Source organism: Terrapene carolina, unplaced genomic scaffold (assembly GCF_002925995.2).
Source record: "Terrapene carolina triunguis isolate 2854851 unplaced genomic scaffold, T_m_triunguis-2.0 Scaffold192, whole genome shotgun sequence".
Classification (NCBI taxonomy): Eukaryota; Metazoa; Chordata; order Testudines; family Emydidae; genus Terrapene; species Terrapene triunguis.
This window is the reverse complement of record NW_020664543.1, coordinates 9331647-9345538: the sequence shown is the minus strand read 5'-3', so window position 1 is coordinate 9345538 and position 13892 is coordinate 9331647. Positions and strand designations below refer to the sequence as shown.

Below are 13892 nucleotides of genomic sequence, written 5' to 3'. Positions count from 1 at the left end.
ATACTTAAAATAATTGAAGAGTCACTTAGTTGTGTAATACCCAAAAGCATGTTAGGTTCTTTGTGTAAGAAGGATCCCTGCCCTGAAGAACTAACCGAATTCTCCCAGCTGATCCCTGTTCAGAGCCCCCTTGGCAGAGGTCTGCCCATGCAGAACAACTTGATAGACACTATACATACCCCAAAAGGATGGGAGAATGGAATACACTTGGCTTTTCCCCTGAGTTGAGATTTGTTGAGTCCCTGCTCAAGTTGCATTGTGGCAGTGTCTCTTGTGGCATAAGAACGATTGTGTCATGTAAATGTACGTCACTAATGGCTTTCTGGGCACCTACCATCACTCAAGTCAAACAGGAAAATAATTACCCTCACGCTGCTGACACAACAACCCAACTGCAGTCAGCTACCAGATGTTCTCCCAGATGTACATTTAGCCAAGGGCCTTGCACTGGGCTCTGAAGGATGCCAAGCTGTGGCCCTGGCATACGGTGAGGAAGCAAAATCTGTAAGAGAGAGCCTCCTATGGGCATGCCCAAGAAACCTATAAAGCACAATCAACCATAAAACTAGAACTCCGGCCAAGGGCGCTCTTCTTGTTGCCCCTACATAGACACAGGTATCTATTTTATCCCTATCTTCAACCAGGACGGGAAGGATGTGAGATTGATTCTCTGCTGTCTTGGTCCTTGGGAAGCTACCTACACCTGTGCAGAATGGGTGTAAAAAGCTACTAGAATGCTGTTAAATTACTGCCCAAGGTTCGGGGTGGCAAGTCAGGCCCTGCATGTTTTGTCTTTGTGCAAGAGATGCCCAGTAGAAGCTTAGAAGACAGTAAAAGTTCAGTTGCCTTTTATTACTGGCTTCGTATATTGACATGAGTCAGGGCTTTCTCAGCAACAATGTAATGTAGAAGTCCACACAAGCAGCTTAAATAAGTAGGTATTTGGCTTTCTAAAATTAGCGATTCAAGGAAGGAACTGGGACCAACTGTATCGGGAACTTCTCTGTGGCCTGGTTCCTTTCTATTAGGTTCTATTCAGGGTCTTATGCCATGCCCACCCCCCTCACATCCAAATGTCCATGTGGATCTTTGGCCACTTAAACAAAGTCAGTGATTGTGCTGAAAACCACTAGGAGAAGTCTTTTTTTTTTTTTTGTCTTTAAACACCTACATTCAATAAAGAGACCAGATGAATGGGATTTTTGGGGAGCGTGTTTCTCTCAATCCCTCACGCTTTCCCTGCCGATTGTGTTTACTGTAAGTCTCGCTGTCTTTATACAGGGTTCAACAGCTTGAAGAAGAAAATGGTGAACTCAAAACCACCGTCACACGACTGAAATCACAAACTGAGAAACTAGATGAGGTAATTAAACTTCTGAGTGCTGACCATATCTGTGTAGTGAGTGACTGCTAGTCAGCTGTGTGGTTGATGTGAGGGCAAAAAAATTAGTCACTAAACGATAGGGTTTTTTAATTGACAATCCCCAAAATAAGAGAAAAATAATATAAATGGATTTGGGAGACACTTAACACACCTAAAGGAATATTTCTGAGGCGAACTTCAAAAGTGACTGGCTTTTATAGTCCTGTCCAAGGCCCATTGAAATGAATGGGTGTCTTTCTGTTGACTTCATTAGGCATTAGATCAGGGGCATAGTGAGTTTTCCTTTCAGCATGGTAAATGAATTGCGTTCTCCTAAACTAGTTTGAAAACTGAAGGGTTTTGCAAGAAGAATGATGGCAGGGGATGAGGAGAGTTATCTGTCTTCAAATGGCAAGTTTGTGTTGTGTGTTTTATGCTTTGAGAAATTATCTCCCTAAACTATACAGAAATATCCCACTTCTCTGGCTCTCTGCAGAGAAATGGCCAGATGGAAGAGTTCTGGAATATTCACTGACCGATAAAATACCTGTTTTTTGTTATCCTTGGAGACTGCTTGTTTATATAGTGGCCCCGATCCTGCTAAGTGCTAGTACATTCAGAACTTCCATTGACTGAATACAGCTCTGCATGCAGATAGCTGAAAGGATCGAGCTCCGGGAGATTAAGCTTCTGGTTCCAGCATAGCACTAGAGTAGCTGCACCCATGCTGATGAATGGTATTGGCCGATTAGCATGGTGTAAAACAATGACATGGAAACATGATGGGCTGGGGAAGTCCAACTTGGCTGTCAAGTTCCTGGTTTGTTTCAGGAGAGGCAACGCATGTCGGATAGGTTAGAAGACACCAGTTTGCGGCTGAAGGATGAGATGGACTTGTACAAAAGGATGATGGACAAGCTGCGACAGAACAGACTTGAATTTAACAAGGAGAGGGAAGCTACTCAGGAGGTGAGTATGAACAGAGGTGCAGAGCCCGCTCCAGCAGCCCTTCCTTGCAAGAGTGAGTAAAACAACAGGTGCACTGTCATGTGCAAGGGCGGCCACAGCAGGACCTGGGGATAATGTTGTCGATGTGGCAATTCCCCTAGTGGCACTTATTGTTTAACCCTGACTTGTATTGCAGGAGTGCCTAGAGGCCTTGAGCAGGTTGGCAGCCCCATTGTGCTAGGCACTGTACAAACACGTAGTGACAGTCCCTGCCACAACTGTAAACTTTGGAGCTGCTCTCTCATGATCTCCATGCCTCTGAATGTGTGCAGCTAGGAAGGTATCTTTCAAGCTTCCTTAGATACCCTTGCACTTCATAAACTGGCTGTGTGATCAGCACTTCCGAAGATCGGGTGTTGAGGGGCTGGCTGTGTTGCAGAAGTGCCCAGCTGCTCCGATCTGGATCAGAGCCACACTGCACCAGTTATCCTGCAAACACCTAAGCAGTCCCTGCCCTGAAGAGCTAATCAGTTCGTGTGCAGGTGGTCAGTCGCTGTTTATTGAAATGGACCATCCTGTCTTCATCTCCTTGCAGCTCATTGAGGACTTGCGAAAGGAACTGGAGCATTTGCAACTGTACAAACTAGATTGCGAGCGCCCCGGCCGGGGGAGAAGCTCCTCGTCTAGTGTGAGTGAATTCAACGCACGAACGAGGGAAGTGGAAATGGAGCATGAAATTAAACGGCTAAAGCAGGTGAGCGGGGTGGGGGCCTCCAGGCCTCTCCTGTTCGTGGGGGTGATGTTTGGATAATCGTGCAGAGATGCTGGAGAAATATCTCGAATTGTAACTTTTATCAACAAACTCCCAAGAGAGACTTTCATTGGCCTGAAATGGATCTTTATAGTGTTTGCATTTGTTAAGACTTCCCAAGCTCTGTTTGGTTTTTGAAAGGATTGTAAATACAGCCTGCATAGTGCAAGAGGCGTGTTCATGCATTTGTGTGTGTCTCCTATGCAATGACTCACATGGGTTCACCGTGAGATCCAAACTGGAGACTTTCAGATCCATAGGCCATGTCACTTTGCTAAGGAAGTAACTGTTAGCTGGCATCAGTAGTAGGCTGCTGTCCTTTATATCAGTGGTCCCCAAACTTTTCATGGTCCTGCCCCAGGACCAGGAGTGGGGCTGTGGCTGCTAGGGAGGGGGGCCAAGGCTGGAGGCAGGTCTGGGGCTGGAGCGAGAACAGAACCACGGCCAGGGGCCGAGGTGGGGCTGGGGCCAGGGCCGGGAGCAGAGCTGCAGCCGGGAGCAAAGGCTGGGGCCGGAGAAGCCGGCCGGAGCTGGACCGCATTCGGGGGCCAGGAACAGAGCCGCAGCTGAGAGCTGGGGGCAGGGCCGGAGCAGAGCTGGGGGCGGAGTGGGGCAGGGTGGTTCTCCCTCTTTCCACCTCTCGGGGGCTGGCCTGGGCCCTGCTGTGGGGGGAGGGAGGGATGTGCCCCACAGTTTGGGGACCCCGGCGCTATATGGACTGGACATTAAAAGCAATCCATGCACAAGTAAATGTGGTATCTGTGCACACAGAAAGTTTTGTCAACTTGGCCACTGTAACTATGCTGGTTCTGGCCGGACCCAACTGAGAGTGCCAATTCAGGACAAATCGCTTAAACAGGGAAGTTACAGCCCAAGGCTGGGGTTTTTCCACCTCGAAGGCAAACCAAACCAGCCAGACAAAGAGGACTTTGGTCTCACCCCACTGGCTAACCACAAGTCACACAAGCAATTCCCTTAGACACTCCAGTTTCCCAGTATCACCACCAGTGCCACTTGTTATGGGGACAAATGGTTATGAAAACCAATACCCCAGTAAAAGAAAAAAAGTTCTCTTGATCCCAAAGGACCAAGCCCCAGACCCAGGTCAATATACAAATCAGATCTTACCCACAAATCACACTGTTGCCAATCCTTTAGAATCTAAAATCTAAAGGTTTATTCATAAAAGGAAAAAGAAGTAGATGAGAGCTAGAATTGGTTAAATGGAATCAATTACATACAGTAATGGCAAAGTTCTTGGTTTAGGCTTGTAGCAGTGATGAAATAAACTGCAGGTTCAAAATCAAGTCTCTGGAGTACATCCACAGCTGGGATGGGTCATTCAGTCCTTTGTGTAGAGCTTCCATTTGTAGCAAAGTCCCTCCAGAGGTAAGAAGCAGGATTGAAGACAAGATGTAGATGAGGCATCAGCCTTTTATAGTCTTTTCCAGGTGTAAGAACACCTCTTTGTCCTTACTGTGGAAAATTACAGCAAAATGGAGTCTGGAGTCACATGGGCCAGTCCCTGCAAACTTTGCTGAGTTGCAAGGCGTATCTGTCTTCTCTCAATGGGTCAATTGTATAGCTGATGGTCCTTAATGGGCCATCAGGCAGGCTAGGCAGAGCTAACACCAACTTGTCTGGGATGTCTCCCAGAAGCATAGCATAAGTTTGAAATACAGACAGTCTAGAGCCAATATTCACAACTTCAACTACAAAATTGATACACACATATAGACAGCATAATTATAACCAGCAAACCATAACCTTGTCTTAGACACCTCATTTGACCCCCTTTATACAAGATTTGGTGCCACTACAGGACTTTGGTTGCAACCATGTTCTATATGGTCCCAGATTATGTCAATAACGTCACAGCCACACAAAATAATAAAAGCATATTGGAGATTAAAGTTGGGGCACTTTTGTCTGTCTGTATTTTTCTCCCCACTATGACTAAGCTCTAGGGGTCATCAGAAGAAGTCTGACTGGAGTCTAGTTGCTTGAAGACTGACCCCAAAATTGGAATGTTTACAGTAATATAATCATATTTGAAGGCACAGATGAAGATAGGGCTGATTGTTCAGCCACTTAGTACAGAAAATGGAAAACTAAGGCCTGGTCCCCACTAACCCCCCACTTCGAACTAAGATACGCAACTTCAGCTACGTTAGTAACGTAGCTGAAGTCGAAGTACCTTAGTTCGAACTTACCGCGGGTCCAGACATGGCAGGCAGGCTCCCCCATCGACTCCGCATACTCCTCTCGCGGAGCAGGAGTACCGGCGTCGACGGCGAGCACTTCCGGGATCGATCCGGGATTGATTTATTGCGTCTAGACAAGACGTGATAAATCGATCCCAGAAGATCGATTGCTTACCGCCGGACTCGGAGGTAAGTATAGACGTACCCTAAGTGAAGATACACATGGTTGGGTTGTTTTGTTTTGTTAAGCTTATCACGCTTGGCACGGAAGCTGATCCACAGCTGGGATCAGTAGGCAACGTCTTCTGTGAAGGCCCTGTAACATTCCACAATTAGGTGGAATTATTGTGTGGAATTTAGGTCTTTCTCTGACACCCTCCAGTGTTTGGCCATTCTTACAGGTACCATTGTAAAGGACATATCTTAGAAAAGTGGATAATGACATGCAAAACAAAAGTGACGTTCACTTTCATGTTACCTGAGCGGTTTTTCTTTCTTTTCATGAAAACTCCATTCCATTTTCTTTCCTATTTTAATAGGAGAATCAGAAACTTCGTGACCAGAATGATGACCTTAATGGACAGATCCTAAGTCTTAGTCTTTATGAAGCTAAGAATCTCTTTGCAACACAGACAAAAGCCCAATCACTGGCTGCTGAAATCGACTCTGCATCAAGAGATGAGGTAATGCAACTGAGAGCAAAACAATGCTAATCCCAAAATAGAAAAGTGAGAACAGATTAACTGTCAGGGTGAAAGTTCTTACACAGACAAATCTGCAGCATAACTCCTGTTGTGCCAGGAATTAGGAATGTAGCTAAATCTAGTGATATTTTCAGATGCTTATTTTAGCATCATCCAACTAGTTTCATTATAATCAAAATACTAGAGAAATTCCATCGTAACACAAGTTTGTTTCAAAGGACGGCAGTGTTGGATCTAAAGGGTATCTATTTAAGGCACTGACTGCTGTTATAGACACTGTTTCCTGTTTAGCAGGTGCCTTACGGTAGCTCATTTCTTCAAGTGCGGTTCCAGATTTTCTAATCTGATGTATTCCAGTGTCAAGCTGGAGTAACTCCATTAACTTCAGAGGAGTGACTTCGGATTTACTCCTGTATAACCAAGAGAGAATTTTGCTCATGCTTCAAACTGAATTTACACATTGGCTCCTCGTTTTCAGTTGGCACAGCTGGTGAAAACCCGGCACACCTCCAAGTTGCTAAGAAGCTCTAAACAACACTGCATACTTTAACTAACCAGTCCACACTTGTCCCTGTTACACCCATTCATCTCAATGGAGTTAATGCTAATACCAGGAGTTTGTGAATGCTGATAGCTCACCTTTCAAAAAGCAACTGGCTGAGGATTTGGCCCGCATGAATCCGTGTGACTCCATTGACTTTAATGGAGCTATATCGATTGAAGACCTCACCCTATTTTGGAGCCCAACCAAACAGAACTACTGAAAAGTTTCTGTGCACAAACCCATAATGTAGACACTTAATGAAGTAGCACTTAGCAAGATATTCTAGAGGAGCTCTTGCACTTGGGCAGGGGACCAGGTGAGATGATTTGAGAGGTTCTTTCAAGCCACAAGGGCTATGGACTTTGAAGGCAGTCAAAGGTAAAATGCAGGAAACTGATCTAAGTATTAGATGGATAGTTTCCCTTTTTGCTTTTATAAAAGTGAGTTGTGGTATAGAACTTGTACCCAACTAAGCGCTTGAATAGACCTGTTGACTTCAGGGGACCACTCCTGGGTTTAAAGTTAGGTGTGTGCTTACGTACCTTGCTGAACCAGGGCCCTGTGGAGACTGGTTGTGCGATGTCACTTAGTGGAATTTTTCTCGGGGCTAGTCTACACTAGAAGTACTACAGCGGTGCTGCTGGAGTGGGTCTGGTGAAGATGCTCTATGCCAACAGGAGAGAGCTCTCCCATCGGCAGAATAAATCCCCCTCTGTGAGAGGTGGTAGCTATGTCGGTGGGAGAAGCCCTCCCGCCGACATAGTGCTGTCCACACTGGCACTTACGTCGGTGTAACTGATGTTGCTCAGAGGGGGTGGTATATTCACACCCCTCAGCAACATAAGTGATACTGAAGTAGGTGGTGGTGTAGATCTGGCCTCAGAATCAGACAAACTACGTTTTTTGCTGTCACCAAAATAAGTCTTGTATCCAGTCTTTAATCTTACCAGGGCTAACGCAGAACTTCTGGATCACTATCTAATACTGAGTAGCATGCTGCCAAAGTGGTTCTGCTCGACTCCCCTGTCTCCCTGTTAATTGCTATGGTTCGTCAAATAATGCAGTTTTGATCGGGGGAGGAGGAGAAGAATCAGACACATTCTCTACAGAGATGAGCTCTAAGAGGCATATTTAAAAAAAAAAAAAAAAAAACTGGCTTGAGAGAATAAAGAGGGCGTATCTCAACGGGAATGCCAAACTACTGTTGTGTTGAATTATATATGATAAACCTATATTCCCGTCCAGCTGGAGACCTGGAGATGCTGGCCAAGATTTTCCAAAATGACTAGTGATTTTTGGGGAACTCCAATTTTTAGATGTAAATAGAGACTGATTTTTTTCAGAGGGCAGGTCCTTAGGACTTTTTCAAAAACTCATGCCTTAAATTGGGCACTGAATCACTGTCACTGGACAGCTTTGGCCGCTCTTTGTCGTCTCAGCATTCCTACCCACAACCTGCCCTGCTAATCTCTCGAGACAAGGCAGCTGAGCCTTCAGACCTTCTGCTCACTCACAATATCAGCCTGGGATTTTGCTTCTAGTCTAACCAAAAGAATCCACCTAGGCTGCCACAACAAACTCTTTGTTTCTGGTTTTCCTCCCCCCAAAAAGACGTATCTTGTGTCTTTGCTTGACAAACGTCCTGCTGTCACCATAACTTAGTGGACCATGTTTATTAAATTTCAGACCTGTTAAAAAAAAAAAATTCATCGTAATGTTTTTATCATAATAATTTTGGCCTGAGATTTTAAAGGCCACCTAATAGAACTGGATGCCCCAAAACCATTAATTTTAATGAGCACTGGGCATCCAAATCTCTTAGACAGCTTTGAAAATCTCAGCCTAAACGTACTGTGTATATAAAGATGCTCTCAGATCCTAAGAGCTTAGGTGAAAGTACAAAATATACATTTTCCCTGCACGTTAATATAGCACCAAAGGTGCATTATTTATGATTTCAAATAGATCCTTTTTTATTGGACAGGAAACTGTGGCCTCAAAACATTATATATGTTCGAATTCTCACACTATGTATTTACAGCATCTTTTTTTCTACAGATGTAGGAATGCTTAAAAAGGTTTCATTTAATGTACACTCTAAGATGAGGAAACAGACACGTACTCATTCAGGAGCAGGCAGTGTGGGCTTGTGAATAGAACACTGGGCTCTGGGTCGGGAGCCCTGGATTCTATTTACAGCTTTGCCCCTGACTCAAGTGACTTGCTCAGTGGTACTTAGGGGCATGTCTACACACACACAGCACTGCAACTACTCCGCTGCAGCGCATCTGGTGAAGACGCTCTCTGCCGACAGAGAGCTCTCCTGTTGGTATAATAAAACCACCTCTGCGAGCGGCAGAAGCTGTCAGCAGGAGAAGGTCTCCCGCCGGCACAGCGCTGTCTACACCAGCGCTCGTGTTGGCAGAATTTATGTCACCCCTGGATGAATATACCACCCCCCTGAGCGACATAAGTTACACAGACATAAGTGCCCGTGTTAGCTAACTGCATAATGGGGATACTTATCTACCTTTTTGTGTCTTCACTTTGCAATCTCTTGGGGTGAGGGGACAGCAGAGAATCATTAGAGGCAATGAGTAATTTTTTAATACAAAGGTGATCCGAGGCCAAGCCTTATCTAATTTTAATTTACACAGTGCTGTAGGTAGGAGTGACGTTTTGCATTAGATACTTAACTTGGGAATCTTTGTTTCAGCTCATGGAAGCTCTTAAAGAACAGGAGGAAATAAACTACAGATTGCGACAGTATATGGACAAGATTATTTTGGCCATCCTAGACCACAACCCATCTATCCTGGAAATAAAAAATTGAAGGACAAAAAAAGCAATTGCCTGATATTTCTGCACATGCCACTGGATCTAAACATCACTCTGATACTGTAAATGATTCTATATATATCTTATGTGTGAGTGTGGGTGCTTGGGTATGTTTATATGATGTCTGGTACACTTATCTGTGAGTCATCAAATTGGCTTGATTCATTTTTTTTCATGCACTTTCAATATCTGTGACAAGATCGCTACTGTATATTAATGTAATAACAATATAACTGGATCACGCTGTTTTAGCTACTGGACATAATGACTCTACCTCTGGTTGTAAGGGTGAAATACAATGGAAACATATGGATGTCTCCCCTCCCTTTAAGAACAAGAATTACTCTTTCATTCTTTCAAATGAATGAGGGTACTCCCAAAAATTCGACATATCCAGGTTTGATTCCTGACTGGTGCTGACTACATCACTCTCTATTGAATTTAGCTTTGCCAGAGCTTTACTACTGAAACCACAAAGAGGTAAAAATAAACCTTTGGCCAAACCTGTACCTTTTAAACAACGAATATCTGTATTTGGGGGGGAATCAAACTGCAGAATTGTTAATATCCATGTAAAAATACCATCCACTTGTTTGCCACTGTCAGCAAAAAGTGCTTTTAATATGAAGGCCACATATCCAACGTCAGGATGATTGCCAGTCTGTTGTCTAGTGTGTGCATGTGTATGTATTGTGCCTGGCTCCCTATAGCATTGAGGCATTGCAATGTATGCCCTTATTTTCAGGGGTTTATCACTGGGCCATTTTAAAATTAATTCTGGGATCCTACTCCTCTGCATTTTAAGGCTTCAACCAGGGAACACATTCTATTTCTTTTAAATGTTACTGACTGCATGCAAATCCACTTCATTATTTTAAAGAAAAACTTTAACTTAAACAATTAGCTTAATTCCCTTCCCCACCACCAAAGCACACTGTTGCACTCCTATGGGGAGGAGGGGGGGAATAAGAGAGACTGGTGGGGTCCTCCTACAGTTTTGCAGTTGGTTAATCCCTGATGTAAACTAATTTAACCTTTGAGCGGTTAAAAGTAGAAAGCACACTTAAGACACCAGTAACAGGTAATGTGAAACAGTGGGGTTGGGGGTGGAACACACTGCACAAGAGCTTGCATTCACCACCCAATTTACCCATCCCAAATACTACATCTCCTGTCTGAATACACACACGCACACATTCATATGCTCTGAATCGGGAAAGTACATAAGCACTTGCTTAGCTTTGAGCATATACTGTACTTAGATCCCATTGGCGTTAAGGATATGCTTAAAGTTAAGCACTTGCATAAGTGCGGTCCTGACTAGGGATGGGTTTAAACACCATTTATGTGCTTCCTGAATTGGGTCCATTTCTTGCAGAATTAAGACCTTTTAACTAAAAGTAAAATCAGCTAGAAGTTAAATGCTGTGAAATTTTATTCCAAGCACTAAACATTTGTTTAAAAAAAAAATGTTTAAAAAAATGTACACGCTTTAAACAAAAAGAAAAAAAAAAAAAAACGGGGCAGGGGAGGAAAAAAATCCACCCTTTGTTTCATACCAATTGGCACAAACAGGGAAACTCTCTGGTCCATTTCTCTGTAATCAAATATCTGGCTTTGCCTACATGCATAGAGAGGTTTTCTTGTGTGTTTTAACACACTCCTTGGAAATGGACTGTTGCAGTAGATAGGACTGATTTTCTGTATATACTTGCTGTTGGCAGTTTGTCTCACACCTACCATTGTCTTTATGTATTTTTGTTTGTGTATGTAATGCATTTTTTCCATAATCTGAATACCTAGAGCATGTATTGTTACTGATGTAAATATATATATATATTTTCTGCAGCTGCTGTACTCTTGCCTTCAGTGATATCTTATTGGAGTAACGGGCAGGTGTGGGGAAGCACTGAAAATGGGCTTTCCTGAAGGCAAGACAATAAAACCAATTCAGTTATTTATTTGAATCCATCAGTTGTTAAGCTCTAGGTAGGGCCATGGGACTGGAGGAGGGCTAATGATGAAAATTTAATTGTCCTTTCAGGCCTGGGTGAACCGTATAAGGGCTCATCTCTACTGGAAAAATGTCATTTTGGTGCTTAACATTAAACACTTAAGGATGGATTCTTAGCAGAGGAGATTAGGGAGCCACCTAAGCCACCCCTTTGCTCCCCTGATTTTGGAGCAGCCAGAGGGCAAAACTGAGTCCAGAGTAACTATGCTAAATTACACGGGCTTCGGCGGTCTTGCACTGGCCACCGTAGGAGATCAGGCAGAGTATCATCCCCTCCCCCACTCCTTGCTTCCCCTGTAAGGGGACTGATGGGGCGATTGAGGTTGAAACAGCTATGCCAGCTTAATTCCACCCAAGGATTTCTCTCTAGTGGAAGGATCCTTCGCTGTGCTTCAGCACTGAAGTTTCCACCTGCTTTGTGCTGCCTCTGAGTCTGTGCCATGGATCTGGCCCTCTGCCTAGAAGTGGACTATCCGGTGTTTAAAATCGTGTGAGCTGGCCATAATTAACCTTAAGATGTGATCTAGGTTTAGGTGGCCCTTGGGGTAAACTACAACCAGCAGACGCAATACTAGACCCAATGGTCCTTGTCAGTAAATGTGCTAAGGTGCGTTTTTACCATTCTAAAGCAATGAAATTTGCTGGTGTAGATGAAGCTACTCCTGTTTCAGATTGGAAACTGTTTCCTTATTTAAATATTAGGGGAAATACTCAGGTTTTCAAACATTTTTCTTTTAAATAAATTAAGTCCAACATTCAGAATTTTGTAGTATAACACTTTTAAAGCCTTTATTAGGGCAGGGCTAGTCAATTGGTGGTTTGAGTAAAGAGTGAATAAGGTCTTCAGGTTTTGGTTAATAGAAAATTATTAAATTGGATGTTTTAGAAGCTGAAAGGCTGATCCTGCTCGCATTGAACTCAACAGCAAAACTCCCCTGGAGTTCAATGGATGCAGGATTGGGCCGTACATAATTAGAGTCAAATTCACCCCTGTGCAGAGAATTTATGAGCGGTAAATAGTCTTTCACTTAAATTCTCACAATCGCATTTGAGCTACCTGTACACATAGGTCAATTTCTTGCTTATGGCTAGATTTTTAAAAGTGTTTGTTTAGCAGTTGAGTGGGGAGCTGCTGGGTGCTAAGAACTTGAAAATCTGTTCCTCAATCCATAGTGCTCTAAAACAGTTGCCTTAAATAGGTTTTGATTGCATAAAAGGCAATTACATTTCCACTCCTGAGGGGAATTACTTTATATGATAGTTGGTATATTTATTTTTAATGTTACCTTTTCTTTCTGAATGAAGAAATTTATTTTCTCTCAGGAGTCACTATTCTAAAAAACAAAGCTGTGGTTCAGGCAACTTAGGTCTAATATTAGATCTGCAGTAGCTAGTGACATGTGTAAGACCAAGTTGTCTTTTGCACACAAGCCTTGGGACAAAAGAGGTTTTTGCTATATATGATGCAATGTCACATCAGTAATGAGGAGTCATTACCTTGACAGAGACTTATGGGAACACAACCTGCTATTAACATCTGAACTTGGACACAGCAGAGACTCTGGCCCTGCAGAACAACTTTGGCAGAGTGGGGAGGAGAGAGCCAGTTGTAGCTCCCAGCTGGGCTGGCTTTCTGACTCCCCTCCCAACCATATAGCAGGGGAATCTCCAGCGGGGGAAATGCAAGCAGTTTCTGCTGCCTGCCTGGGACAGGACCTAGGATCTAGTCTGTATTTTACACACACTGCCTGAGCCTGCAAACACTCAAGCATGTGTGTAACCACTGGTATGACTATTCCCATTGAACTTGATGGAACTGTCACCAGAGGAAAGTCACTGATGTTGGCATCCATAGGACTGGGCCAATCCAGTCATCTGTGCCATATTTAGTTGAGCAACGATTTATCTTGCTGGATAGATCATTTCAAACTCAGATTAAAGTATTAATCAATCCAGTTTTTTAATGTTACAGTACCTCTACATTCTAATAATACCCCAATACAACGAACATTTCTATACTGAAATTGAGCTTTTTGACTCTGACAGCCTAAATTCTGTCCAAGATACCATATCTGTATGTATCTGCTCCTTACATGGAGAAGTTTTCTCTACTTCAGATCCTCAAGCTAAAGCAACATTGAGGTCAATCTAAATGCAAAGGGGCTTTTTTGTGCAATGGAAAAAGACAGTTTACTTCTTGCCAGAAGTCGCACTCAAATACTAAACACAGACTAGTGTGGGAAAAGCACGGTTTATTTATTTGTTTCAGAGTCACTGAAGTCAAGCCTCAAATCCTTTCTATCAGTAGTTACATGTTGAGGACCAGTTCTCCAGGTGATGCATATTTAGTTTTAATTTCAGTGGAGTGCCACAGATTTATACCAGCTGAGGTTCTGGCCAAGAAACTTTAACTTGCACTGACAAGGGAAGGAGAGAGAATGTTTCATATATTTGGAATCATTTCAG

At 43.4% G+C, this 13892-nt stretch overlaps 1 protein-coding gene across 1 annotated transcript in view; it reads left to right on the top strand.

Moving 5' to 3' along the window:
- Positions 1 to 9459, top strand: part of RAB11FIP4 (RAB11 family interacting protein 4) — a 212471-nt gene extending 203012 nt beyond the window's left edge. Inside the window, exons 11-15 of the mRNA XM_026654456.2 lie at positions 1282 to 1363; positions 2195 to 2332; positions 2907 to 3065; positions 5866 to 6009; positions 9291 to 9459. Of these exons, the coding sequence (XP_026510241.1) occupies positions 1282 to 1363; positions 2195 to 2332; positions 2907 to 3065; positions 5866 to 6009; positions 9291 to 9407 (640 nt within the window). The 3' untranslated portion in view covers positions 9408 to 9459. The remainder of the gene's footprint in view (positions 1 to 1281; positions 1364 to 2194; positions 2333 to 2906; positions 3066 to 5865; positions 6010 to 9290) is intronic.
- The last annotated feature ends 4433 nt before the right edge of the window (positions 9460 to 13892 follow it).